Source organism: Cnephaeus nilssonii, assembly GCF_951640355.1.
Source record: "Cnephaeus nilssonii genome assembly, chromosome: 6".
Taxonomy (NCBI): domain Eukaryota; kingdom Metazoa; phylum Chordata; class Mammalia; order Chiroptera; family Vespertilionidae; genus Cnephaeus; species Cnephaeus nilssonii.
The window spans coordinates 73,447,735-73,475,271 of record NC_137077.1 but is presented as its reverse complement, the minus strand read 5'-3'; the positions used below and the strand labels follow the sequence as shown (position 1 = coordinate 73,475,271).

The 27,537-nt window shown below is 40.4% G+C and overlaps 1 protein-coding gene across 3 annotated transcripts in view; it reads left to right on the top strand.

The window, feature by feature from the left end:
- The window catches only part of PPP1R12A (protein phosphatase 1 regulatory subunit 12A), a 153,019-nt gene that overhangs the window by 38,517 nt on the left and 86,965 nt on the right, over nt 1–27,537 (top strand). For all 3 annotated transcript variants that reach the window (XM_079775925.1, XM_079775926.1, XM_079775927.1), the window contains exon 2: nt 17,511–17,641. In XM_079775925.1, coding sequence (XP_079632051.1) covers nt 17,511–17,641 — 131 coding nt within the window. The remainder of the gene's footprint in view (nt 1–17,510; nt 17,642–27,537) is intronic.

The following is a 27,537-nucleotide window of genomic DNA, read 5'->3' as shown; positions in this document are numbered from 1 at the left end:
CAAATCCCAACACCGACCTGGGGTTTACTAAACTTTACTGGAGCTGCTCCCCACGCCCCCACCTGCTGCCCCAGGACTGCGCTGCCCACAGCAGGGCACCCCAGCAGCATCCTGACAGGCGGGCAGCCCAGGAGAGCCGAGTGGGGCGGGGCTGCAGGGAGCCACGGAGGGGTGGGGCTGCCAGAGCCAAGCTCCCAGGGGTCTGAGGAGAGTGCCTGAAGGAAGAGGAAGCTTCAGCGAAGTGGACAGCCAGTAGCCTTGGCTGGGGGGTCCGCAGGCGCGAGGCCAGGCCTCTGCCTGAGGGGCGGCTCCCAGGCGAGCGCCGCGGCTTCGGCGAAGTGGCTGGCCAGCAGGCAGGCGGCCCAATGGGCACAGAGCAGTGCCGAGGCAGGGTGCACCAGAGGGGGCTCGGGCTGGGGCAGAGGCTGGCGGGCGGGGATCTGCCTCGCCCACGGAGAGCAAGGTTCTGCGGTGGCCCCAAGATGCTGGTTGGCCCATTGGGAAACAAGAGGTGATGACTGCCGGCATGAAAGGACACCCGGGCGGAGGGGCACAGACCCATAGCCCTGAGGCAGGGGTTGAGGGGCGGCACACTGCCAGGTACCCCACTGTGGTGGTTTGGCAAAGCTCCCGTCGCTAACCGGGCCTTGCCGCGGCCTGCGCACTTGAGAAACTGCGATTCCTCCTCCTGCCTTGGCCCAAAAGCAAGCCCGCACCCGTCCCACCCCAAGGCGGTGCACGCCTGCACAGTGAGTGTGAAGCCTACCACCTGCTCCTCAGAACGGGGGGCAGTAAAGAATAGGGGTGGGGAGAGGAGAGAATGTGGAGCATCAGCCATGAAGAGGTGCTTGAGAACGAGGGAGAACGAGGCTCGGAAGCCTCACGGGGAGGTTTGTTCTATTTGCCCCGCAGCTGTCCCTTAGGAAAGGCGGAGAGCACAGTTGTGAGGGATCCCTGCGTGTTGAGTCCAATTCCACAGCCAACTGGAATTGACCTCAGTTTCCTGGTCTGTAAAATGGATTAAGTGTGTCCCAGTGTCTTCACTGAGCTTTGAGGGCCAATTGAAATAATATATAAAGCAGTGATGGTGAACCTATGACACGCGTGTCACCACTGACACGCGTAGCCATTTCTGATGACACGCGGCCGCTGAGGCGGCCGCATGCCGAGGATGAAACATTTGCGAAATAATGTTTTTTCCTCAAAGTGACATACTACCCGAGTTATGCTCAGTTTTTTGGCGAAGTTTGACACACCAAGCTCAAAAGGTTGCCCATCACTGATATAAAGAAAATGAGGGAAGAAGTGAGAAAGAAAAGGGTGAGCAACACAAAAGAAAGATTGGAAAGAACCTGTAAACCTTTTGTCACTTAAATAGGGAATATAGTCAATAGTGTTGTAATGATGGTATGATGCCAAGTGGATACTGGAAATATCAGGGAACACTGTAAAGTATATGATTGTCTAACCACTATTCTGTAACTAATATAAAACCTGAAACTAATACAAAATAATATTGAATGTAAAGAAATGAAAATAGGAGTGAAATTTTTATAAATTTCAAAGTTTAAATAAAGCCTGTAAAGGAAGGAAGGGGGAGAATAAAAATAGTGTTTTCATTTTACCACTTTATTGTCTTTTCAGTACATGAAAAAGACAGTTGTCTTTATATGGTGTTTTTATGCCTTTCTAAGTCATCCCATTTGAATTTCAGGGCAACTTAAAGACAAGATAATTATTCCCTCCACTGTTCAAAGAAAGGAAATCTTAGTGTCTGGCCCCAATGATTCAATCGTCAAGCCCTTATTGTAAAGCAGGGTTAGTGAAATTTTCTGTGAAGGGTCATATCTATATTAATAAAAGCCTTGGGGGTGATCAAGCCAGCAGGGAAGGGCAGTTGGGGGCGATCAGGCCGGCAAGGGAGCAGTTAGGTGTTAATCAGGCCAGCAGAGGAGTGGTTAGGGGATGATCAGGCTGGTAGGCAGAAGAGGTTAGGGGCAATCAGGCAGGCAGGCAGGCGAGCAGTTAGGAGCCAGCGGTCCCAGATTGTGAGAAGGATGTCCGACTGCCTGTTTAGGCCCAATCCTGCAGCGGGATTGGGCCTAAACAGGCAGTCGGACATCCCCTGAGGGGTCCTGGATTGTGAGAGGGTACAGGCCAGGCTGAGGGACACGTCCCCCCATGCATGAATTTCGTGCACCGGGCCACTAGTCATAATAATAAAGAGCTAATATGCTAACGGGGCGGAAGCAGGGAGGTGCCCAGAGGAGGCGGGACCATCCTGTCCCAGGGAGAGCGGGGGTGAGAGCCCTAGGGCCCCCCTTACCAGTCCTTCGCCACCCACCGCTCACACTCAGAGCGCCCCGCCGCCCACCTGCCAGGGGAAGGAGCACAGCGCAGCAGGCGGGAGGCTTCCACGCTCTCCTCTGGTGCCATGACGGGGCGGAGCCACCCTGTTGCTCCGGCGACGGCGCAGAAGTGGGGAGGCGCCTGGAGAAGGTGGGACCAGCCCGAGGCAACTTGAGTGACTGAGGGCGGGGCTTAAAGTGGCCAGAGAAGGCCAGAGGGGTTGGGGGCTGGGCCAGGCTCGCTGGAGCTCTGCTTGGAGAGGTTCGGTTTCGGTGTCAAGGCAGGGCAGTGGGTGGGTGGGCGGGACCACACGATTTCACGCACTGGGCTCCTAGTAATATGTTTCTTTTTTTTCATCAGTTTTTAGTTTTTTTGTTTTTATTTATTGATTGATTTTTAGACAGAGATGGAAACAGACAGACTTAGATTTATTGTTCTACTTACCTATGCTCTCACTGGTTGCCTCTTGTCTGTGTCCTGACCAGGGTTCGAACCCGAAACCTTGGTATATGGGGACAATGCTCCAACAGAGCCACCCAGCCAGGGCAGCAGTTGTCAGTTTTGATGTTACTTGGGTTATAGGTCATCCCTCTATGTTTTATAGGACATAATTTTTCTAATAATTTTTTTCTAATATTGGATACTTTATGACCTAAAAATAAAAACACTGGAAAGTAAACATTACTCATAGGACTGAAACCGATGTTGCAGAATCCCCAAATACTTTTCATTTATTTGGGAGAAGCCTTCACATAGTTTTTATGTGCTTTTTTTTTTAATGCTCTTTTTTTTTAAATGTTTGGTAAATTAAGAGCTACAAATTAAAATGAAGATACTGCTTTTCATTAAAGAGGAAGCTATCATAAGCAAAATAAGCCAGTCAGAGAAAGACAGGTATCACATGATCTCACTTATACTAGTATGTGGAATCTAATGAAAATGAAATGACAACCAAAATAGGTCCAGAGGCATGGAAGCATGGCACAAACTAGATCTCAGAGGGAAGGGAAAGAGAGGACATGTAGAGACTAACCAAAGAATGTATATGCATACTGGAGGCCCGGTGCATGAAATTCATGCACGAGTGCGGTCCCTAGGTCTGGCAGGCAATCGAAGTGCAAGCGTCTGGAGTGGAAGGGCAGGTCCCAGCTGACCTCTGGGCCCTGGACCTCCGGGCCCCAGCACGACCCCCTGCGCCTGAGTCACGGCGCCTGAGTCCCCACGTGGAGATGCAGTTAGCGTGGCCAGATGCCGCAAGCATGGGCCTCTGGGCCGCCCAGCAGCGCTGCCCAGAAGCCAGGCGGGCAGCGCGCTCTCTCCCGGCCGGCCTTGCAGACTGGCTCCTGCGCAAACCCACAGGGAGCCCTACCAGCCCCTGCGGTCCCGACAGCTGCAGCCCGGCTCACCTGGAAGCCCATTGGGGCTGGCAACACCTCCACTGCTGCCCGCTGCCAGCGCCTCATTGCCGACGCCCACCATGTTCTGCGCCGCCCCCTGGTGGTCAGCACACATCATAGCCATTGGTTGAACTCCTGGTTGAACTCTTGGTCAAGGGGACAATTTGCATATTAGGCTTTTATTATATAGGATATGGACACAGACAATAGTGTAGTGAATGAAGGTCTAGGCTGGGGAAGGAACCAAGTGGAGGGGAGTAATGGGGAGGAAAAGGGAGACATCTGTAATATTCTCAACAATAAGAATTGCAGAATAGAGGAAGCTATCAGATAGTGTAAAGGGATGACAGATGAAAGCAAGACAGAAGGCAGAAAACCTATTAAAAGCAATCCCCAAAAGCATTTTAGGTATTATTTTAACTACATAAACTATTGGCAACAAGGACATTTGTTGTAAAACATCAGAGTTTAATATACCATAATGAGTTAATAGAGAAAAGTTAAGTTACATTTTTTTGGTACTTGTTTGAAATGACAAAGGAATGTGTAAGACTTGAGAAAGATTTCCATCAAAAGTTGTTTGTTAAGAAAATTTCAGTAATTAATGTTTACTCTTCTTTATGTATTTTAACTTTGTGGATTTGATCATAATATTTTGCAGGAACACTTTTGAAATTATCGGTGAGAATATATTTAAGTGAAACTAGAATAAAAAAAAAATAAAAACCCTCTCACAGTTTAGTACCTGTGTTTCATGTATTTTAAGGTTATTAGATTTGACTGCTGTAGGCCTTACCATCCATGGGAATCCCAAAGCCTTATATGGTCAATACTTAGCTTTTAGACTTTCCGTGAAATGCAAGGCACCACTCCAAAAAAGAAAGAAAACCAGTGTAGTTGGCTTTCACTTTGTCTTCTGTGCTCTCTTCTTGGCTGACTTTATTACCACAGTAGCTAAATTACTGAGAACTTTATGTGCATTGGGAGTCTGTCTTACTAGTGGAAGGAATTCCTTTTGTGGCAGTAGTTCTGTGCTAGATGCTAATGCCATTGCTTATGTAATTTGATTTCTTTTTAAAAAAGGAATCTTAGAGGCAGTTCTGGTTTATTTTATTTAGGATAGGAGGGGATCATATCTGCATGTGGTGCAGTGGGAATTGTAGGTTTCACTAATGTCAGGTATTAGAGAAAGTGAAAGTGAAATTATTTGTTTGGAGTCTTTCCTATCTTAAAACTCCTGCTGCCTGGTTAGGGGACGCAGATTTGTAAAAGGTGAACATTCAAGAATAGCAGTGATATCCAAAAAAGGACTACGAAAACAATAACTTATTTCTACACTGTTATGATCTTTTCAGCCCTAGTCATTTTTTGCTCTGAATAATGTGATTTTTTTTTGAGTGATCATGAGTATCACTCATTTGTACATCTAACTCCAAGATAATTTAATATTTTGTAGATATTAAATTTCTTGGTATAAATTAACACATTTTTCATGGGGAAAAGAGAAAATGTTATTTCCTCTAACATAATAAGATTGCAAAATGTTCTGTAACTTACTTATTCTCCTGTGGTAAGTCAGATATGATATGGAAAAGTTAATTTCTCTAATACTGTCATCTACAGGTGACAAAGAATCAGCAACCTATTTCTGAGTCTTACCAGTAAAGCTAAAATCATACTTGTAGGTTCCTCCATTCAACAGTTGATTACTGTCATTTGTATTCTAGATACTATTATGGAGACATAATGGGGTCCTTGCATTTAAGAGTTCATAGAATAGTGGAGGCAAAAGGAAAAGGAAATGAATGCAGAGATAGTACGTATTGGTAGAAAATTATAGTTGATACCATAATGTTTTGTGTTAGGATAGATATGTTTGCAATATTACAGAAAATGGAAGGAGAGGATGATTTAACTCTGGTTACATTAACATAGGTTGGGGAAGGCCTTAGAAATAAAGGCTTCAGTTGGTTAAAAGAAGACTAAATTGAGGAGCAATCTGTAGGGTCCATCAGTGCCTTAGCCATTATTCAGGGGTATTTTTTTACTTCTTCCAGAGAAGTTATAAAGTCCCAAACTACCTTAGTTAATTCTTATGATCAAAAAGAATTGAAATTTTATCATCAGGTTACTTTTTTCTTGGCAACTGGACTCAACCTTCTCCTGCCAACCTGCTTTTTTTGTGATAGAGCTAAGAATGTGCTTTTGGTAGGTTTTTAAACTGTGTTTTGTTTTATCTGAAGTCTTTTTATTTGTCATGTCTGCCTCAGCAGTTTTGTAGCCTCTGCCTTTCTGGCAGAAATATTTATGTGTGTCAAAGTCTTTTAGATAGCTGGAGAACCATTCCAAAAGAAGTTTATTGTATACTGTTATGAATACATAATAGTGTCTTTGCCTTTGAGAGCATAAAATCTACAAAGTTTTCCTCCCTAAAGGTGAAAAATAGTATAAAATTGTGAAATTATTAATTTGCTATCAATTATCTATATTTGAGAGAGACTTAAAATTCACAGTGCAGTGATACACACATGTATTATATTATAGACTAGTAGACTGATGCACGAATGAAGATTCGTGCAAGAATGGGCCTTCATTCTTTGGGCTGCCGGCACTGCCTTTGTTCTGTCTGTAGCAGCCTTTCTGCTACGGCCCGGAGCCGCCTGTCTGCGTTCCCATGCTGGCCAGAGGCCCGGAGCCCCGGAGCAGCTGGGGTGGTGCGGAATGCCTGTGTCATCACCACAAGTGTCCCGCCCCGTGCTCGGATCCTGCGCATGCAAATTAACCCGCCATCTTTGTTGGGTTAATTTGCATACTCACTCCTGATTGGCTGGTGGGCGTCACGAAGGTACGGTCAATTAGCATGTTACTCTGTTATTAGGTAGATAGGCTAGAGGCCGTGGGTCGCCCTCTGTTTGTGGGATGACTGGCAGGGCAGGGGTCTTGGCCTGGCGAGACATAATGGCGTCCTTGCATTTAAGGCCACCCTTGTCCCCCACCACCCACCCCCAATTTCTGTTCACCATCAGGCGATTAGAGCCTGCCAGCCAGGGAAAGGGACCAAGAGGTGGTCAGTGCACCTCATAGTGACTGGTGGAGCAGTCGTTCTGGTCATTCCGCCGTTAGGGTCAATTTACATATTATCTTTATATAGGATTATATGTATGGTACAATGGTTACCAGACTGTGTGCCTCAACTTGGACATAAAAATAGATGTTAGTGGGGAAAGGCATTTGTTGACAAGTTCTGCAGTAAAGCTGTTTTATTATAGTATTTTATAAATTTAATTGGTTTTAAGATCCTTCATGTCGAAAACCATTAACTTTTCTAGTTCAGTAGTTTCATGGAAACAGTTGAAAATATTGCAGTAAATTTTTGTGATAAATTATCTGTAAATAAGGGTGTCCCAAAAATGCATACACACTGTCACAGCTGATAGCTCAATTTTGAAAATAAAATGTATTTTAATAAACACTGCATTTATAATTACTCAAAGTGTGTGTATACATTTTTTGGGAACACCCTATATATAAGTGCTGGCATCTTTTTATAACAGTTTGGGAAAGTGAATGAATTAATACTTGGTATTGCTAATATATAGGAAATCGAATGGTGATGGTGATTGCTTTCTTTCTTTCTTTTTTTTTTTTTCCAAAACATGTTTTTGTTGATTTTTAGAAAGAAAGGAAAAGAGATAGAAACATCAATGATGAGAGAGAATCATTGATTGGCTGCTTCCTGCATGCCCGTTACTAGGGATCTACCCTGCAACCCAGGCATGTGTCCTAACTGGGACTCATAGGTTGACGCTCAACCACTGAACCACACCTGCTGGATGGAATAGTAATTTTTATTATTTATTAGTTAAAGTGTTATTATTTTATACCTTTTTATTTACTCATCAAGCACAAATGCTGGCACATTAGCAGATTATTACTGCTTTTTTTGAAGTTATAATTTCAGATTGTTTTGGGAATTTCAAGAAATAGAGATGGCTCAATGTTAGAGTTTTAACTTGTGATAGATTTAAATTTAGATAATTCTATAGCTTAAAGGACTACCTGATGACATTTAAGAAATACAGGAGAAAAAGCAGATTAGAGATTAAGTAGAGAAGGGAACATGATGCTTGGATACATACAAGCTAAAGCAATCAAAACTGGTATATAAATAAATACCTTCTATTTTAAAAAAACTCTAGAAATAGCCCTAGCCGGTTTGACTCAGTGGATAGAACTTTAGCCCAGTGGACTAAAGGGTCCCAGGTTTGATTCTGGTCAAGGGCATGTACGATCCCTGCACCAATCAGGTGTGTGCAGGAGGCAACCAATCCATTTGTCTCTCTTGCATTGATATTTCTCTCTCTCTCTCTCCCTTCCGCCCCCCCCCCCCCCCCTTCCACTCTCTCTAAAAATCAATGGAAAAATATCCTCGGGTGAGGATTAACAAAATAAAAATTTAGCAATGTAACCATTATTTATTGCAGCATAACAAATTACCCCTAAACTTAAAACACTAAACATTTATTATCTCATATTTTCTTTATTTTTAAAAAATATATATTTTTTATTTCAGAGAGGAAGGGATGCGGGGAGAGAGAGATAGAAACATCAGTGATGAGAGAGAATCATTGATCGGCTGCCTCCTGCATGCCCCACACTGAGGATTGAGCTGGCAACCTGGGTATGTGACATGACTGGGAATCAAACCATGACTTCCTGGTTCATAGGTTGATGCTCAACCACTTAACCATACTGCCTGGGCAGTTTGGCTCTTTGCAAACTTGGAGCTAAGCACTGTGCTATATGCTCAAAGAGTAAAAATAATTTACTTAATGGATGTTGATTATCCATAACTAACCATCATTCATTTAGGGAACATCATTTCAGATGCAAATCCTTTGGCATACTTTTATTTAAAAGGACACATGTTACATAACTATTTTAATTAGAATGTATTAAACTTAATTTGCCAAAAGGAAAAAAACGGAAGAATAATGGTTAAATTTTAGGGTTTTTTGTTTTGTTTTTTTTTTACAACTAGAGAGTATTTACTTAAATATTTTTTAATATTAAGAAAATAGGCTATGAATATGTTGCAATAGGATTTTCTAAACCACGTTCCAATTTTAGAAAGATTTAATGAATTCTAGAAATCAGCACAGATATTTTTGCTGTTTTCCCCCCTCGTCTCATTTTGTTAGCCATATTAATATTTCTACCTTGCTAGAATTTATAATGTTTACATTCTTTTTGATTCACTTATTAGGAGTCTTTAGACCATTTTGTCTTGATTTCTGAATTTTTTTATATCCCTAAGAATTTTAAACACTAAAGGAAATGCTCTTCCCTTATAAAAGTGTTGTCCTCTAAGGATCTAGGTTTAACTTAGTACTGTATTTACAGATATTTATCCATAAAGAAAATAACAATGCTGTGTAATAAGATTAGATAAAGGTCGACTTTAATTTTTGAATATGGTTTTCAGTTTTTTATGCCCTCATTCAAGTACTTATTACTTATTGGGTGAAGTATGAATGTTTAAGTAGTACTTAGATTACTTTTACCCTAGAAACTTCCATTCTTTTTTATAATCTAAAATTTTTTCTTTTGTTGTGTGTGTTTTTTCATATTTTCTTATCATCTGTTTGGATGTCTAGTTCATTTAATCCACAAATATGTAGTGTCTTCTATATTTTCTCTAGGATGCTGCCTATACATAAGAGTCTGAACTTTTAAGATCCAAATTAAGAATTTCCTATGGTCTAGCCATTGTGTACAATCTATTTTGAATTTATTGTTCCATAATTCTGTCATTTGAATATATGATTTATTGTGAGGGCAGGTATTTATTTTTACATCTAGATTTCCTACTTGTTTATATGATAAGAGTAGAAAGACCAAAAAAAGTAATTAAACCTAAAAGCAATGCTGAACTTGTTAGCTGTTTTTATAACTAAGTGTAACAGATGACCTCCTAAGATTATACATGTTCTCTTATTTGCCAGTCTTAATGCAAGACCAAAGTGTTTATTTTTTATTTTTAGTATGGGAGTACTGCTTGGAGTTTTTCATTGTTTTGTATAAACCATACCCACAGTTCCTTCTTTGATATGTCCAACTCAGTTTTCTTTAAAATAGAACAAAAACTTGCTTGTATATCTTCAGTTCTTCTTTAAGCATACTCACTGACATCTGTCACTCACAATGCTTAGGGCATGGGCAATTTTCTAGTATATCTACAAATTTCTGCTCCCACCAGTTGAACAGAACTGAGTTTTCCTTACTAAGGAGTCAAAGAGTTGTTTCAAGGAAGTATAAATTGATTTAGAGAACTTTGTATTCAAATTAATTTGTCTATTATTTATCAGTAATGGTTACTAATGGTTAGGCACAAATTGTAAGCATTTCAACTAATTCACTAAAATCACATTTTCACCTAAGTTGTTATAGTTGCATTTATACAACTAAATCTTTTATTCTGCATTGTATATAATTTGTATGAGTAAGCTTATATAAAACTTGTATGTATAAAAGTGTTTGAAGGGGGGTTGGAAGATTTTTCTAAGGTTAAAAGTTAATCACCCTCTTAGAAATCATTGGTGGATGGGACTTTTACCAAAAGTAGTGGTACTAAAAGGAATATTTGACAACTCTCCACCATCTAATTTTGTTTTGTAATTTATAGAGGGATGAAAAAGTAAGTTTTGGATAAGAATAGAAAAAAAGAAAAATTTAAATGGATTATACAGCACGTGGCATATGTATTGATACAAACAGTAGCACTTACTGTTTGACAGGTACTACTCTTTTTATGCTGTATGTATTCATATATTTCTGATAGTAAACTTTTGAGGTGGGTACCGTTATTCTCCTTTTTTAGAGAAAACTGTGGTACACAGAATTTTAAGTAATTTATCCAGTGACACTAGTAACTGGCAGAACTGGATTAATCCCAGACAGTCTAGCTCTAGAGTGTACTTTTAACAAAACTGCTTTCATGAAAAGGAATATAACACTATCAGAATATATTTCAGGTGCTGCTAAATTTGATTTTACTTAATTGAATTCCATAGTTGCTAAATACATTTGTTTTTATCTTTTCTAGGAATGAAATTTAATGATTTTTTAAAGATACACATGCCCTACCCAAAATCTGAATTTAAGCCATGGACTCTGTCTACTTTGAGCCAACGTTGTACAGCTTCATTATTCAGCTTTTTCCTTAAAATGTGTGGGGAACAGAGTTTGTCCTTCAGCTAATTTCCTGAAAAAAATGATAGGCCCCCTTTAAAATAAAAACAGATGACTTATATACTTAAACTAGTTTATTGAATTAGTTTACAGTTCAAGTTGACAAAGCTGCCTCTACCTGGACTTAAAAAGACAGAAGTGTCTTCACACAGCCATTTATTATTGGTAATTGCTCTGGATATGTATTCAGAAAAAATTCAAGATAAACCATGTCAGATAATATTTTGCATGTATATTTGAGTTGTTCTGTTTCTTTCCATATTTAGTCAAATATTTAAAGTCAGCAAATCATGTGTCTCTTAATGTGCTGCATGTGCTAGCTTTTGATTCTCTTAGCAACAATATTGTTATGAGAAAGCTTTGCCAGTTTCTTGACTGTGCTTTATAAATGCTCAAGAGAATACTTGGAACAATTTACACCACAAACTTGGGATTCATATATAATGTGTATTTTGTGACAGTGTTTTTAGCATTTAATTTATATTTAAACATTTCAAAAACTTGTAACAAAATAATCATATTTAACAATAACTGCATTAGGTATTTTTGCTGGTTTTTCTTACATTATACTGGAAAAACATAAAAGTTTTTCAACTAGCCTAGTCATTCACCTTCCTAAAATGGAGAAACTTTAAAAATTAATCATTCCTCCTGAAAATCTTTTATCTCAATTTCAAAGTATTACTCATACAATAAAGCAAATAAGACTATTCTAGATCCTGCCTACCTTTATCGTCACCATGTATCTTGACTTTGCTTCTTCATACAACAGGAAATGTTTCACTTATTCATATGTTAAGCTCAGGTGTAGAGCCTCCTCCAGGAAATATTTCCTGACTACCACCATTCTTCCTTAGTTCTTCTTTTTTTCTGAGCTTCCACAATAAGCAATGCACGGCTCTGTAATTGTATTTTTCACATTCCTTTTGATATAATCATCTACTTGTGTATGTGTCTTCCTTACCAGATGTTGACGTTGAGAACTTTCTGTTTAACTAAATGAATAAAATACCACAAATGTCTTTGTCTTCCAAGTAGAATTACTGGTCATAATTTAATCTAACTCTTCTCTTAATGTTTTCATAGTCACTTCTCTTCATTCTCTCCCTGAGTGATTTCAGGTCCTATTGTTTTAATTATTACCTTAATGCAGATAATTCCCCAATTGTTATTTTCATCCCACATTTATTTTCAAAGATCTCCATATCCAATTGGCCACTAGATATAGGTGATTGGATAGAGATACAGATATCTATAAATTCAGCATATCCCAAAACTAAAAATCATCTTACTTTCCTCAAACTGCTCCTCAAATCTTTGGTATTTATTTCCATGAATGGCTTCTCTCTGTCCTTCACTCTTCATACTTAATCTTGCACATTTTCTCCTAAGTTTTTTTTTAAATATAGACCCAGTCTGGGTACTCTTCCCTCTTCATATTGCTTTCAGCATTCTTTCTGAAATACTGATCTGATCATGTCACCCCCTCTGCTTAAAAACTCTGAATAGCTTTTCAAACATCATCTTGAAATTCTAAAATGTCTTCTACTACTTCACCCTACTGCTGAATTGAGCCACTATCAATTCGGTGGCTCAATGTAGCAGGTTCCCTGATATGTAGGAGTAGAAAGCAGATTTAATACAACCTTTGTATCCAATCCAGTCACCTTTGCATTATATTCAGATCTTTTACATACAGTATATTCAGACCTTTTATGACCTAGCCTTATCCTGTTTTGTAATTTATAGATATTTTATACCACTGGATGACTTGCTGTTTGTTTATTCCATGCTTTTTTTAAAAAATTGTAGTGCATTTGCTCATTGAAGTTCCTTCCAGTTAACTTTCTAAGTGAAAAATTCCTATGTAATCTTCAAAACTTTCCTCAAATATATACTTTTTAAAGAGACTGTATGGACCATCCTAGTTAAAAGACTATCTTTTTTTAAAAATAGGGTTTTTTTAATTGATGTCAGAGAGAAGAAGGGAGAGGGAGAGAGATAGAAACATCAATGATGAGAGAGAATCATCAATTGCCTGCCTCCTCCATGGCCCCCTTAGGGGACTGAGCCCGCAACTGGGGCATGTACCCAACCAGGAATCAAACCACAACCTCCCGGTTCACAGGTTGAGACACAACCACTGAGCCACACCGGCCTGGCAAAAGAATATCTTTTTATGTCCCCAATGATATTTTAGAACTTTCTACCTTCTGCTATTATGCCCTTACATGATCGTTGTTATTAATGGACTAGTCTCCCATATTATAATATGACCTTTTCCATCTCCTCTGTGTTCCTAGGGCCTTGGGGTATACTATATAGTTTTAAATCATATATAATATGAAGAGTAGCTAAAGAAATGAGGCATATTTAGCCTAAAATGTGTGATAATTGTTAAGGAGGAAGTTTTTATAATATTTAAAGGTTATCCGTTAAAAGAGTAATTCCATTTGATATGTGAAGCTTCAGGAGGCAGCGGATAGAAATTAAAGAAAGACATTTTAGCATGTACAATTTAGAAAAAGATAAGTGTCTTATACTGGAAGTAATACATAGCAGGCTTTCAATAAATGGCAGCCTATTATTATTTTCTTTTTAAATTGAGGTATAATTCACATACAATAGACTACACAGCTTTTAAGTGTACAATTCCATAAATTTTTACATGTATTTATGTCTAAGTAAAAAATCAGAAAGATAGAGAACATTTTCAATCTTCCAGAAAGCTTCCTCATGCCCCTCCCATCAGTTCCCCATACATTTAACCATTATTCTGAGCTTAACCATCAGGCATTAGCTTTGACTGGAAACCTACAGTATGTTTTTTTGTGTGTTTTTCATCCTCATCCAAGGATATGCTTATTGATTTTAGAGAGAGGAAGGGAGAGAGAGAAAAAAAGAAACACTGATTGGTTGCTTCCCATATGCACCCCAACTAAGGATTGAACCCACAACCTAGGTATGTTCCCTGACCAGAAATTGAATCCGCCACCTGCCAGGGCGAAAATTACTCTATGTATCCTTTGTGTCTGCCTTTTCCTACTCATCTATATGTCTGTGAGCATAATTCATGTTGTTGAAGGTAGCAGTAGTTTGTTTTTTTTGTTTGATGATCTTTATTTTTTGATGCATAGAATTCTACTAGAGGCCCGGTGCACGAAATTTGTGCATGGGGGGTGGTGTCCCTCAGCCCAGCCTGCACCCTCTCCAATATGGGACATCCCTCTCACAATCCAGGACTGCTGGCTCCCAACTGCTCGTCTGCCTGCCTGCCTGCCTAATTGCCCCTAACCGCTTCTGCCTGCCAGCCTGATCAACGCCTAACTGCTCCCCTGCTGGCCCGATTGCCCCTAACTGCCCTCCCCTGCCAGCCTGGTCACCCCTAACTGCCCTCCCCTGCCAGCCTGGTTGCCACTAACTGTCCTCCCCTGCAGGCCTGGTCACCCCCAACTGCCCTCCCCTGCCAGCCTGGTTGTCCCCAACTGCCCTCCCCTGCAGACATGGGCACCCCTAACTGTCCTTCCCTGTAGGCCTGGTTACCCCCCCCCCAACTGCCCTCCCTTGCAGACCTGATCATCCCCAACTGTCCTCCCCTGCAGGCCTGCCCCAACTGCTGGTCCCCCCCAACTGCTCTCCCCTGCAGACCTGATCATCCCCAACTGTCCTCCCCTGCAGGCCTGCCCCCCCAACTGCCCTCCCCTGCAGGCCTGCCCCCCCAACTGCCCTCCCCTGCAGGCCTGGTCCCCCCCAACTGCCCTCCCTTGCAGGCCTGGTCCCCCCCCCCAACTGCTCTCCCCTGCAGGCCTGGTCCCCCCCAACTGCCCTCCCCTGCAGGCCTGGTCCCCCCCCAACTGCCCTCCCCTGCAGGTCTTGTCCCCCCCCAGCTGCCCTCCCCTGCAGGCCTGGTCGCCCCCAACTGCCCTCCTCTGCTGGCCCAGTCATCCCTAACTGCCTGCCCCTGCAGGTCGGATCGCCCCCAACTGCCCAGCCCTGCTGGCCATCTTGTGGCGGCCATCTTGTGTCCACATGGGGGCGGCCATCTTTGACCACATGGGGCTGGCCATCTTGTGTTGGAGTGATGGTCAATTTGCATATTCCCTCTTTATTATATAGGATTACATGAATAGAATCTCTACCCCTCCACATACAGTCCATACCATTTATCATTTTAGTAGATACTGTTGAATACTTTTTTCTGAAAGAATTAAATGAATTTTACACTTTCAGTAACAATTTGGTTGTTTCTTTATATAGAAAATTTAAAGAAGAAAATAAAAATTATTCAGTCTTACAATCAATGATAATCACTATTAACCTTTAGCATATATTCTTCTAGTCCTTTTGTTTATATAATTTTAGTAAAATTGTACTCATTAGGCAATTTGTTTTGCATACTCTTTTAAAAACTTAATATGGGTCGTGTGGTTCAGCCGTTGAGTGTAGACTAAGGAACCATGAGGTCACCAATTCAATTCCCGGTCAGGGCACATGCCCAGGTTGTGGGCTTGATCCCCAGTAGGGGTCATGCTGGAGGCAACCAGTCAATGATGTTCCTCTCTCATCCATGTTTCTATCTCTCTATCCCTCTCCCTTCCTCTCTCTCTAAAAAAAAAAAAAAAAAAAAAAAAAAAAAAAAAAAAAAAAAAAAAAGCCCAGCCGGTGTTACTCAGTGGTTGAGTGTCGATCTATGAACCAGGAGGTCATGGTTAGATTCTGGTCAGGGCGCATGCCTGGATTGCTGACTTGATCCCCAGTGGGAGGTGTGCAGGAGGCAGTCAATCAATGATTCTCTATCATCTTTGATGTTTCTATCTTCCCCTTCCCTCTCTGAAATCAATAAAAAATATTTTAAAAAAAAAATTTTAATAAAAACTTAATATATTGTGAACATTTTCCCCATATCCTTTTATAATGAACTAGAGGCCAAGTGCACGAAATTTGTGCACTGGTAGGGTCCCTAGTGGCTGCCGGCTGCTGGCCAGCGCCTCTCTCCCTTCCCCTGGCTGGCCTGCCCTCTGGTCAAACTCCCAGAACTTCGGTCGAGGGGACATTTTGCACACTACGCTTTTATTATGTAGGATCATATTTTCTTTGCTTGGTATATTCCATTATTCCATTTTTAAAAACCAATAATCATATTTTTATTAGGTACATTTATTAAATAGAGTATATTTTTATATTGATGATAAAAATCAGAATACTGCTTTGGAGCCTCTTCTCAAAATAAGAGAATATAATTTAATATCTTTTCTCAAGAAAAATTAACAATTAGCTTATAAATAGGTCTGTTATTTCAAGCCACTATAAGTCATTAGCTCTCTCAAATAGCATAAACTACTTTCTAATATAATATAATTTTTAAAATGTTTTTATTTAGAGAGAGAGGAAGGGAGAGAGAGAAACATCGATGAGAGAGAAATTAAAAAATTATTGAAAGAGCTTTTGTTTATGTGAATTGTATGTATTAATGTTTACAATACTAGAAGTTAAAACTGAGGATTTTAAGTATTAATTCATTTCAAAATAGTAATACTTTGCCTATGTTACATAATTAACATTTTAAAATTAAGACAACTAATTATTTGCTCTTTTTGAAAGCTTGAATTTATCATTGGCAGCAAATACTGTTAGTTGTTTTTCTTGAAATGACAGGCTTACTTTATTCATTTTCAAGAAAATTTCTGCCAAAAATCTAAGTTAGACTAACAGTGGTTTGTCATTAAGTAAAAAAGATGTTACATTGGAAAAAGGGGAAGGTTCAGCTTTCATCTCAGCTTCATAAGTGCTTTCATTAGAACAATCATTGTAAGAAATGCTTTATATGCATACTTCTGTCTTGTTCCACAGATTAAAAAGATGTGTATTTAAGGATGAAAATTTAATAAAATTTATGATTTGCTGTTTTGTAATGGACATTCATAAGTAAAAATAGCCTTTTTAAAATTGTGTGCATAGTGCAAAGACAGTGATTGTTAGAGATTTTTTTGTTTGTTTGTTAGTTTGTTTTGCCACTGCCTTAATTTGTGCTAAGGTACTAGCAGTTTACCACTAGTGCTTTTGCACCTTTAAGTGCAAATGTCCACACAGTGAAAAAGGAAAATTCCATCTTAGTATCATTTTGAAAATGGCTTTGACCATGTCAGCTCTTTGAAAGGATTTCTCCCCCCTCAGCACACCACATTTTGGGAACCATTGCTATTGGAGGATATTTTGGGTGCTTAATTATAATGTTTTGATTGTTTTCATTTTAATGAAATGTTCTTGTTTTGCCCATGAGGTTGGCATTGTCTAGTCACATATACTACTGTTGTACATGTATCTATCTAATCAAGGACTCTTACAATTTAAATTCTTAGTACATTGGCCTGTTTGATGGCAGTACAATCAAAATAGCAGACTAAGTTACAGAGAATATTTATATTATAAAGGCTGCAAAGTAGTAATTCTATTGCATTGTTACATTATTAGGAGTGTTGAGTCAAATCTTTTTGTAATTTTTTGTGTTTTTAGGCTTGCATTGATGACAATGTTGATATGGTGAAGTTTCTGGTAGAAAATGGAGCAAATATTAATCAACCTGATAATGAAGGCTGGATACCACTACATGCAGCTGCTTCCTGTGGATATCTCGATATTGCAGAGTAAGCCAGTTCTCTGTTTACTTTTATTCAAATACAATTATAGAGACCTTATATTTTACAGAAATTATTCTTAAAGGTAAATGAGCAACATTTTATATTACTGTAATTCATGAAAATTATTCTTCCCAGAAAAGAGAATAAGTGGTTCTTGGGAATCCTAATATTGAGTCCAATGATACCGGTATGAGATCCTCACCTTGTCTCCCCACCTCTGGCTTTTGGTACTTTGTATTAATGTGAGTAATTGATTGTACACATGCTTCACCCCCATCTCCTTTTCTTTTGAGTACATGTACAGGATTGTCAAATAATTCAAGTCTATCCCTATGTAATTATGAATTGTTATGAGACATTAACGATAATTTTCAATTTGGTCACTTTGCTGTAGGGAGTTCTCCATTTACAATTTATGCTTGTTTAGTTTTTATTAGGATTACTTCCAAATTCAGTGAGAAAGAGTCATTGTATTAACTACCTTTAATGAGTGGGTACTTCCCAAGAAAATTCAATTATTTAAGCTTTTAACAGGAAGTCTGAATATCTTGACAAAATAATTTTTTCATTAAATTTTTTCTTCTTACTATGTGTCAACACTACACACACTTTTATTGTCTGACAGCTCACATCAAAGCTTTTCAACTTTGTGAATCTCTCTTAGTAAACTTTCATAGTTTTATTTCTTGTATATTTCACACACACACACACACACACACACACACACACACACACACACACAAACACAAGCACATCATGTATATTGAAGGTCTGATACTTCAATTTAAAGGAGAGGCAGTGTTTGGTGAAATGAAAGTGCTCTGGCCTTGGAATCAAAAGATCAGCATTGGGTTTTATTACTGACTCTTAACACTAACTGCACTACATCTTTTAGTAATTTGTTTCTTCTTTCTGGGCCTTGACTTCTTTATATGATTTCTCTGGTCGGTGTGGCTTAGTGGTTTAGCATTGACACAGGAACCAACAAGTCACCAGTTCGATTCCTAGTCATCGCACATGCCCAGGTTGCACTCAATCTCCAGTAGAGGGCGTGCAGGAGGCAGCTGATCAGTGATTCTCTCTCATGACTGATGTTTCTATCTCTCCATCCCTCTCCCTTCCTCTCTCTCTAAAAACAAATAAAACCATATTTTAAAAATCCTATCTAATAAAAGTGTAATATGCAAATTAGCTATCACTCTGTCACAAAGATGGCAGCACCCATAGCCACAAGATGGCGGCACCCAGTCCTCTCAGCCTCGCTGGAGTCCCCCAGTCCAGGGGGGGCAGCCACTGAGAGCAGGCAGCGTGAGCAGCCTGGCGGAATGCTTGCTTCATTGCCGCGGCGACAAGGCAAGCATTCCATCCCGGCTGCAGAGGGCCTCTGGGCAGCGGGCACGGAGCCGCCGGGTAGGCGGGGAGGGATGCTTGCGCAGTCGCTTGGCGATGAGGCAAGTGTTCCACGTCCGGCCACAGAGAGCCTTTGGCCAGGGAGGGCATTTGGGGGCCATGAGGCCAGCTGGGGAGGGCAGTTAGGGGCCATGAAGCTGGCCAGGGAGGGCAGTTGAGGGCCATGAGGCTGGGCAGGGAAGGCAGTTGGGGGCCATGAGGCCAGCAGGGGAGGGAAATTGGGGCCATGAGGCCGGCAGGGGAGGCCAGTTGGGGGCCATGAGGCCAGCAGGGGAGAGCATTTGGGGCGATCAGGCCAGCGGGGGGGGGGGGGGGCAGTTGGGGGTGAGCAGGCCGGCGGAGGGGGGGGCAGTTGGGGGTGAGCAGGCTGGCAGGCAGAGTGGTTAGGGGCAATCAGGCAAGCAGGCAGGTGAACGGTTAGAAGCCAACAGTGCCGGATTGCGAGAGGAATGTCCGACTGCTGGTTTAGGCCTGATCCCACAGTGACATCCCCTGGCAGTCAGACATCCCCCAAGGGTTCCCAGATTGGAGAGGGTGCAGGCAGGGCTGAGGGACACACCCCCCCCCCCCCCCCCGTGCATAAATTTCGTGCACCAGGCCACTAGTAAATAAATAAAAGGAGGTCTTTTTGCCATTGCAAAACAATAGTGGTTGTTCATAATTATAATCATGGTTCTCAAGTTCCTTACTCCTTCTATTCTTTTCATGCTTATCAGAGGATTTGGATCTCTTCGTTATAGAAAAAAATAGCTAATGTGCATTTATCTTTAGCTGTCCTTAAATATTTGGTACTTGGACACTGGGGTCAACTGAGGTGGATTATGAAGGCTTCCTCAACCACTCAAGTGGTATGACCTTGCTTAACTTTTATAAGCTTCAGTTTTCTCCTCTATTTCTCTATAGAATAGGAATGATATTTCCGAGGTTTGCTGTGAGGATTAACTGATATAACTCATCAAACATATTTGGCACATAGAAAATACTCAGTATGTGTTAACTTTTGACCATTATTTATCTCTTCTGGGAAAATTAAAACCCAATTTCTTTCTTTAGATGTTTAATCCTTGTGTTTTCTTTTTTGATTTATGCTTCTGAGTTTGAAAAGATAATAATTGTCCTGAATAATTTCCTATGGAATAATTTTTGTAGACTTGATTGATAACCCATTGTGGCACTTGGGATGATTTTAGCTGCAAGTAAGTATTTCAAGTTTAAAATGCCCTAAAGAATAAGAGCTCTTGTTATAGAGGATAATATATACTTTAGAGCCGTGGTCGGCAAACTGCGGCTCGCGAGCCACATGCGGCTCTTTGGCCCCTTGTGTGTGGCTCTTCCACAAAATACCACGGCCTGGGCGAGTCTATTTTGAAGAAGTGGCATTAGAAGAAGTTTAAGTTTAAAAAATTTGGCTCTCAAAAGAAATTTCATTCGTTGTACTGTTGATATTTGGCTCTGTTGACTAATGAGTTTGCCACCACTGCTTTAGAGGAAGGGCATTCAGGTTTATTAAACGGCTTGATAGGGGTTTCAATCATCTAGGGCCTGGGGTCCTTCAGGCTTTTTCTTCTTCTGACTTTCCCAAATACAGACCTTATTCTTACCCTGGCCCCCTCTTAGTGGCAAGATGATCACCACAGCTCCTGACTTGTGTTTTTCCATATGCCCATCCCAAGAGCAAAATAAAAATTGGTTGAGGAGTGGAAATTATCTTCTCCATATTCTGTGTATGTCAAGGGAGGGCAACCCTCTAACTGCAGCTTATTTCCCCTTAAGGTACTTCCATTGGCCTGGCTTAATATTTGCCTCTGTCTACTCTGGAAAAGCAAGAATCTGGCTTATCCAATGTTTTCCATGCCAGTAAACAAGTGTGAGGGGGATGAACAGTCTGCTCAGATGTTAATATTTTCAATAAAGTAACTATAACTTTTTATTTTGGAGGAGATAGGATATGGAATATATGCTGAATATATGGAAAATATGTTGAAACCTTAATCCCCAGAACTTTGGAAGGTAACTGTAGAATATATGCTTCTTAGGTCCTGTGCAAACAAGAGAGACCTGTTTTGACCAACTTGACTAGAATTTTGCTGACCTACCTTCCTTCCTATAGGAAGTTAGAATTTATGGCTGTGGTATAGCTGAAGTATAATACATAGTGTCTCTGAACCAAATTAAAATTAAAAAATAATGACTTTTCTTTTTTTGCCATATGAATTTTTTAAAAATTATGACAATGTTTATAGAAATTAACTAGTATATAATGGGTTATTTGTTAAGGTGATAACCCCAAACTCTTCCAAATGCATGATTATTTTTATCAGCATTATCTCTTTCAGCAATTAATTCCACTGATGAGTGTGAGAAGTTAATGAAACCCTAGTTTTCTTGGGCCTAGAAAGATATAGCATGGTGGATGGCTTAAGAGTTAGGGTGAAGATATCTCCCAAATCAGAGCACTTGTTAGGGTAAAAGGCCCCATTAATACTAATGCAGAGACAACTGTTAGAAACCAGGAATAACCTTGGAAAATTGGGTCACTTTGCTAAATGAAATATTTGGGGTTAAATTTGTTGCAAATCCTGGTTCTGCATTCACTAGCCTTGTGCCCTTGGCCAAGCTACTTAGCCTCTATGATTAATATTATTTAAGAAATAATATGATTATTTGGGAATGATCAGGCATCTTCCTAGCTCTTACTTATCATATTGCTTTCCATGTTTTTCACTATGTCAGTACTGGGCTACTTTTAGTTTCCTGACAGTCCTTGCTGGTTCATATCATAGTGTCTTTGCACACAGTGGTTCATTTGCCTCATTTCTTTACTTGATTGGTTTCTACCAAACTCAAACCTTTCTGTTATTCCTGGCTGATTCATCATCATCTCTAACACATCAATTGTTTACATGCTGCTTTACCAACTGCACTGTGCACAGAATAGTGCTAATTCATTCCTATTGAAATGAGCCGAAGCAAACAGTGAAGGAGATGTTTTACTCTGAGAATTTGAGGCTGATTAGGCTACAGTGAGTTCTAAATTTTTGACTTTTGTTGGAGATAGTAGAACAAAGAATATGAGGTTACAGTTTAGTTTATAGACATTTTATGTCTAGTCTGTAACCTAGCAGAAACCAGTTGAATAAATGAATGATAGTTCTTCATATTCTAGCTCCATTATCTCACCTTTTCACCAAGATAATTACCCTCAACCTCTCCCTGCTTTGAATAAGGTAGAAGTCTTAGGGAAAACTAACAATAGAGGTTAATAATGCCCTTTCTCCAGACTGGATTAGAGGAAGTATAAATGAAGTGAGTTTGGGAGTATCATATTAACCCTTTGCACTCGCTTGCTTTTTCTCGATTCCTGCTACCGATGCTAACTGTGTCAAGTCACACTCGATATCCGAGTACAAAAGGTTGATGTTCAGCATGTGCATTGTTCTTTAAATACTAAGGGGTCATGTATTAAAATGTGTGTGTTAACATCATTCTGTAACTTTGGTGTATTGAATTAACAGTGTTATGGACTGAATTGTGTTCCTACAAATTTTACATGTTGAAACCTTAATCCCCAGAACTTTGGAAGGTAACTGTAGAAATTGAGCTTTTAAAGAGCCGATTAAACTAAAATGAGATCTCTAGGGTGGGCCCTCATCCAATCTTACTAGTATCCTGATAAGAAAAAGAAATTTAGACACAAAAAGAGACACCGGGGATGTGCACACAGAGAGAAAAGACCATCAGAGGACAGCGTGAGAAGGCAGACATCTGCAAGTCAAGGAGAGAAGCCTCAGAAGAAACCAAACTTGCTAACACCTTATTGGACTTCCAGCCTCTAGAACTATGAGAAAATAAATTTCTATTGTTTAAGTGTTTAATCTATGGTACTTTGTTTTAGTAGCACTAGCAAATTAATATAGGCTTTATTAAATTCTCACTGTCACATCAAGGTATTCTTCCCAAAAAAGTATAGTGTTAGTGTCATTGGGTTATAGATTAGAATTAAAATTTAATAGTATGACTTTTGAACATATTAGGCAAGGCAAGTGATTGTGGAGCCCAAGAAACCATCTATTCAATTTATTGTTCTAACCTATAACAGTCAGTTAGTTCTAGCTCTCTAACTATAAACAGTAACTAAATAATATATGTAAACTAGAGGCCCGGTGCACAAAATTTGTGCACTGGGGTGGGGAGGGTCCCTCAGCCCAGCCCTCTCACAGTCCAGGACCCCTCGGAAGATGTCCACTTGCTGGCTTAGGCCCGATCCCCCTGGGAATCGGGCCTAAGCCGGCAGGCGGACATCCCTCTGGCAATCTGTGATCCCTCGCTCTTTACCGCCCTCCTCCTCGCTCCTTACTGCTTGGCTCACTGCTCCTTAGCGGCAGGCTCCTTACCACTAGGCTCACTTCTCCTTAGTGCTACTGTGGAGGTGGGAGAGGCTCCTGCCACCACCACTGTGCTTGCTAGCCATGAGCCCGGCTTCTGGCTGAACGGCTGCTCTCCCTGTGGGAGCTCACTGACCACCGGGGGGCAGCTCCTGCGTTGAGCATCTGCCTCTGGTGGTCAGTGCACATCATAGCGACCATTCGTTCCAGTCATTCCACCATAACGGTCACTTAGGCTTTTATTATATAGAAGATTATTATGTGCAAAGCATTGAAAACCAAGTCCTCCGACTGAAGAAATCCTATATAATAAAAGCCTAATGTGCAAATTGTTACCTCGACCGGGAGTTCGACCAGGGGGTGGGGCCGGCCAGCCAACCGCCTGCAGCCCCTCCCCTCAGCTGGCCCCACCCAGGGTGGTGGCGGCGGCAAGCATCTGGGGAAGGAAGGCCTCAGCCGGCAGCCGGCAGCTGCTTGGGACCCTACCCAAGCATGAATTTTGTGCACTGGGCCTCTAGTAATTGAATAAAACTATAAGAACTATACAATGGCAGCTTTTAAATTTGTCATTGTTTTTCATTTATTAGCTGGAATATTTTTGTAAAAGAAAATTTCTCATGTTTACTCTTTGTTACTTACCCTCTGATATTGGTTACCCCCTAGTATAGGTTTTACAGGAAAGATGGGATATATTATTTATTTTATCCCTCTATATACTGATTTTTAAAATAATTTGAAGGAAACTAGTTGGTTCACTAGTTACTTTCAAAAAGGACTGATTGATCTTTTGAGGTCTAAGTAGTTTTAGGAGTTCCTGCATTTAACCCTTTGCACTCGCTTGCTTTTTTCTCGATTCCTTTATTCTAATGCTAACCGTGTCGAGTCACACTCGACATCTGAGTGCAAGAGGTTAAACATGTCTGACTAGAGGCCCAGTGCATGAAATTAGTGCACTGGTAGGGTCCCTAGCAGCTGCTGGCTGCTTGCTGCCAGCTGGGTACTCCCTCCCTTCCCCCGGCCGCCTGCCAGCGCCACCGGCCAGGGCCTCCTTCCCTTCCCCCGGCCAGCTCACCCCTGGTCAAATTCCCAGAAGAACTCCAGTCGAGGGGACAATTTGCATACTACACTTTTATTATATAGGATGTGTTTCAGTCCACTGCAGTTATAGTATCCTTATTGATTAGCACCATTATACCATCTTTGGTCATTAAGAGTCTGTTCATATTGGCTTCTGAGTCCTTGGGACATTACCAGATAAAGTGAACTTGCACTTTAGTATTACAAGGTGTTCCAGACATGTTTTACATTTCCTGCCCTGGGTCTAGACTTGCCATTTCTCCAAGGAGCCCCTTCCTTGTAATGGGTGCTAGAAGTGCTTATTGTTACTACTGGTCATTGTTTCCAATTCAAATTCAGCAGCAGGGTGTTTTAATTTAATCTCTTCTATCTTATATATCAATATTTCCTTTCTCTTCCATTTCATTGCCGGGAACTATAAGATTAATATAACACATAATTACTATTTGTTTCATCATATGTTACACATATATTACACAGCAATACCACCACCACCAACAGCAACAATATGATTACTAAAAACAGTTTGAAGTTTGGTTGATTGGTTGGTTGGGTTTTGGGGGGAGGAGGAAGGTGGTTCATTTCTTTTTGTCCTTAAGTATAGGACTTGAAATATATCATCAAATTACTCTGTGTAGAAGTCAGTTGAAATAGTTCTATTTTGTGTGGTTATTCTACCAAATAGGTGTGCTGTTAGATTCACTGTTTAATTTTTTTTTTATTTTTTAGAGTTTGTTTTTTAAATATTTAATTTTGTTTTATGATTTATATAAAATACCAGGTTCTAATGGCAATCCCTGTTCTACCACTCTATTTCCTCCCACATCTTATATTTTTTGATTTTCTATTTTATCCCAATGTGGTTTTTAATGTATTATTTAAAGTAAGTATTACTCCTCCTTTGTGTAGATAAATGATAGAACATCATATACATATTCCTTCACTTTGCTTTTTTCACTTAACAGTCTATTATGGAAAATGCTATATAGTAGAAAACAGAGATATTTCTCATTATTTTTTTAGGTGTAGTACTCCATTGTACAGTATGTCATTTTGGTTTATTCGGCCTATCCCTGTTGATTGACCAATGAACATTATTTATTTGAATGACTACAGTTTTAGCCTTGGAATTGTTTTGGGGTTGTTGTGTTTTTGTTTTTTTGTTTTTATATTCTTATAAATCATAGAAATTTTTATGTTTGTGAAAAATATTTTGTATTTGAGTAATAAAACTTAAATGACTTATTAACATTTTGGTTATTAATGTGATTATTGTTCTGATATAATCATTTTATGTTTTAATTTCATCACCATATTTTTATGTCTCCACTACGGATGTTTAAGGAATGTTTTTTATTTATTTATTTTTTAAATTTAATAAATCTTTATTGTTCAGATTATTACAATTGTTCCTCTTTTTTCCCCCATAGATCCCCTCCAGCCGGTTCCCACCCAACCCTCTGCCCTTACCCCCCCGCCACTGTCCTCATCCATAGGTGTACGATTTTTGTCCAGTCTCTTCCCGCACCCCCCACACCCCTTTCCTTCCAAGAATTGTCAGTCCACTCCTTTCTATGCCCCTGATTCTGTTATACTCACCAGTTTATTCTGTTCATCAGATTTTTTTATTCACTTGATTTTTAGATTCACTTGTTGATAGATATATATTTGTTGTTCATAATTTTTATCTTTACCTTTTTCTTCTTCTTCCTATTCTTAAAGAATACCTTTCAGCATCCTAACTAATAAAAGGGAAGTATGCAAATAACCATTACTCCGCTACACCCACAATTGGGCCAGCGGCAGGCTGGGGGTGGGACTCGGGGTGGCCAATTGGGCTGACAGGATGAGCGGGGGGTGGGGACTCACGAGTCCACGCCCCCGTTCCTCCCGCAGGCCCCAATGGCCGGCACTGCGGGAAGACAGATGGAGCCGGAGGAAGGCGCCGGTGGCAGAACTCGGGGTGGCCGATTGCGTGGCTGCCAGCACCAGTTTTCCACCAGCAGCAGTTTTCCTCTGGCCACCCGCCGATCGGAGCGCTTCCTGATTGGAGTTCCTCTCGGGGTGGCCGATCGCGCTGGCGGGAGGCGCTCTGATCGGTGGGTGGCCAAAGGAAAACTGCTGCTGGCGGAAAACTGGTGCCGGCAGCCAGGTGAAGGAAGGTCTATTGCACAAAACTTTGTGCAACGGGCTTCTAGTTTCATATAATACTGGTTTGGCGGTGATGAACTCCTTTAGCTTTTTCTTATCTGTGAAGCTCTTTATCTGACCTTCAATTCTGAATGATAGCTTTGCTGGGTAGAGTAATCTTGGTGGTAGGTTCTTGCTATTCATCACTTTGAATATTTCTTGCCACTCCCGTCTGGCCTGCATAGTTTCTGTTGAGAAATCCGCTGACAGTCTTATGGGTGCTCCTTTGTAGGTAACTAACTGTTTTTCTCTTGCTGCTTTTAAGATTCTCTCTTTGTCTTTTGCTCTTGGCATTTTAATTATGATGTGTCTTGGTGTGGTCCTCTTTGAATTCCTTTTGTTTGGGGTTCTGTGCGCTTCCTGGACTTGTAAGTCTATTTATTTCATCAGGTGGGGGAAGTTTTTGGTCATTATTTCTTCAAATAGGTTTTCAGTATCTTGCTCTCTCTTCTTCTGGCAACCCCATAATTCTGATGTTGGTACACTTGAAGTTGTCCCACAGGCTCCTTACACTATCTTCATATTTTTGGATTCTTTTTTGTTTTTTCTTTTCCAGTTGAGTGTTTTTTGCTTCTTTGTATTTCAAATCTTTGACTTGATTCTTGCGATCCTCTGCTCTGCCGTTAGATCTCTGTATAATATTTTTTATTTCAGTCAGTGTATGCTTATTTCTAGTTGGTCCTTTTTCATATCCTCGAGGGTCTCGCTAAATTTATTGCGTTTTCTAGAAAATTCTTGAAAAACCTTATAACCATGGTTTTGAACTCTATATCCAGTCATTTGCTTTCCTCCATTTCTTTCATTTGTGATCTGTTTCTTTGTCTCCACATTTTGGCTGCT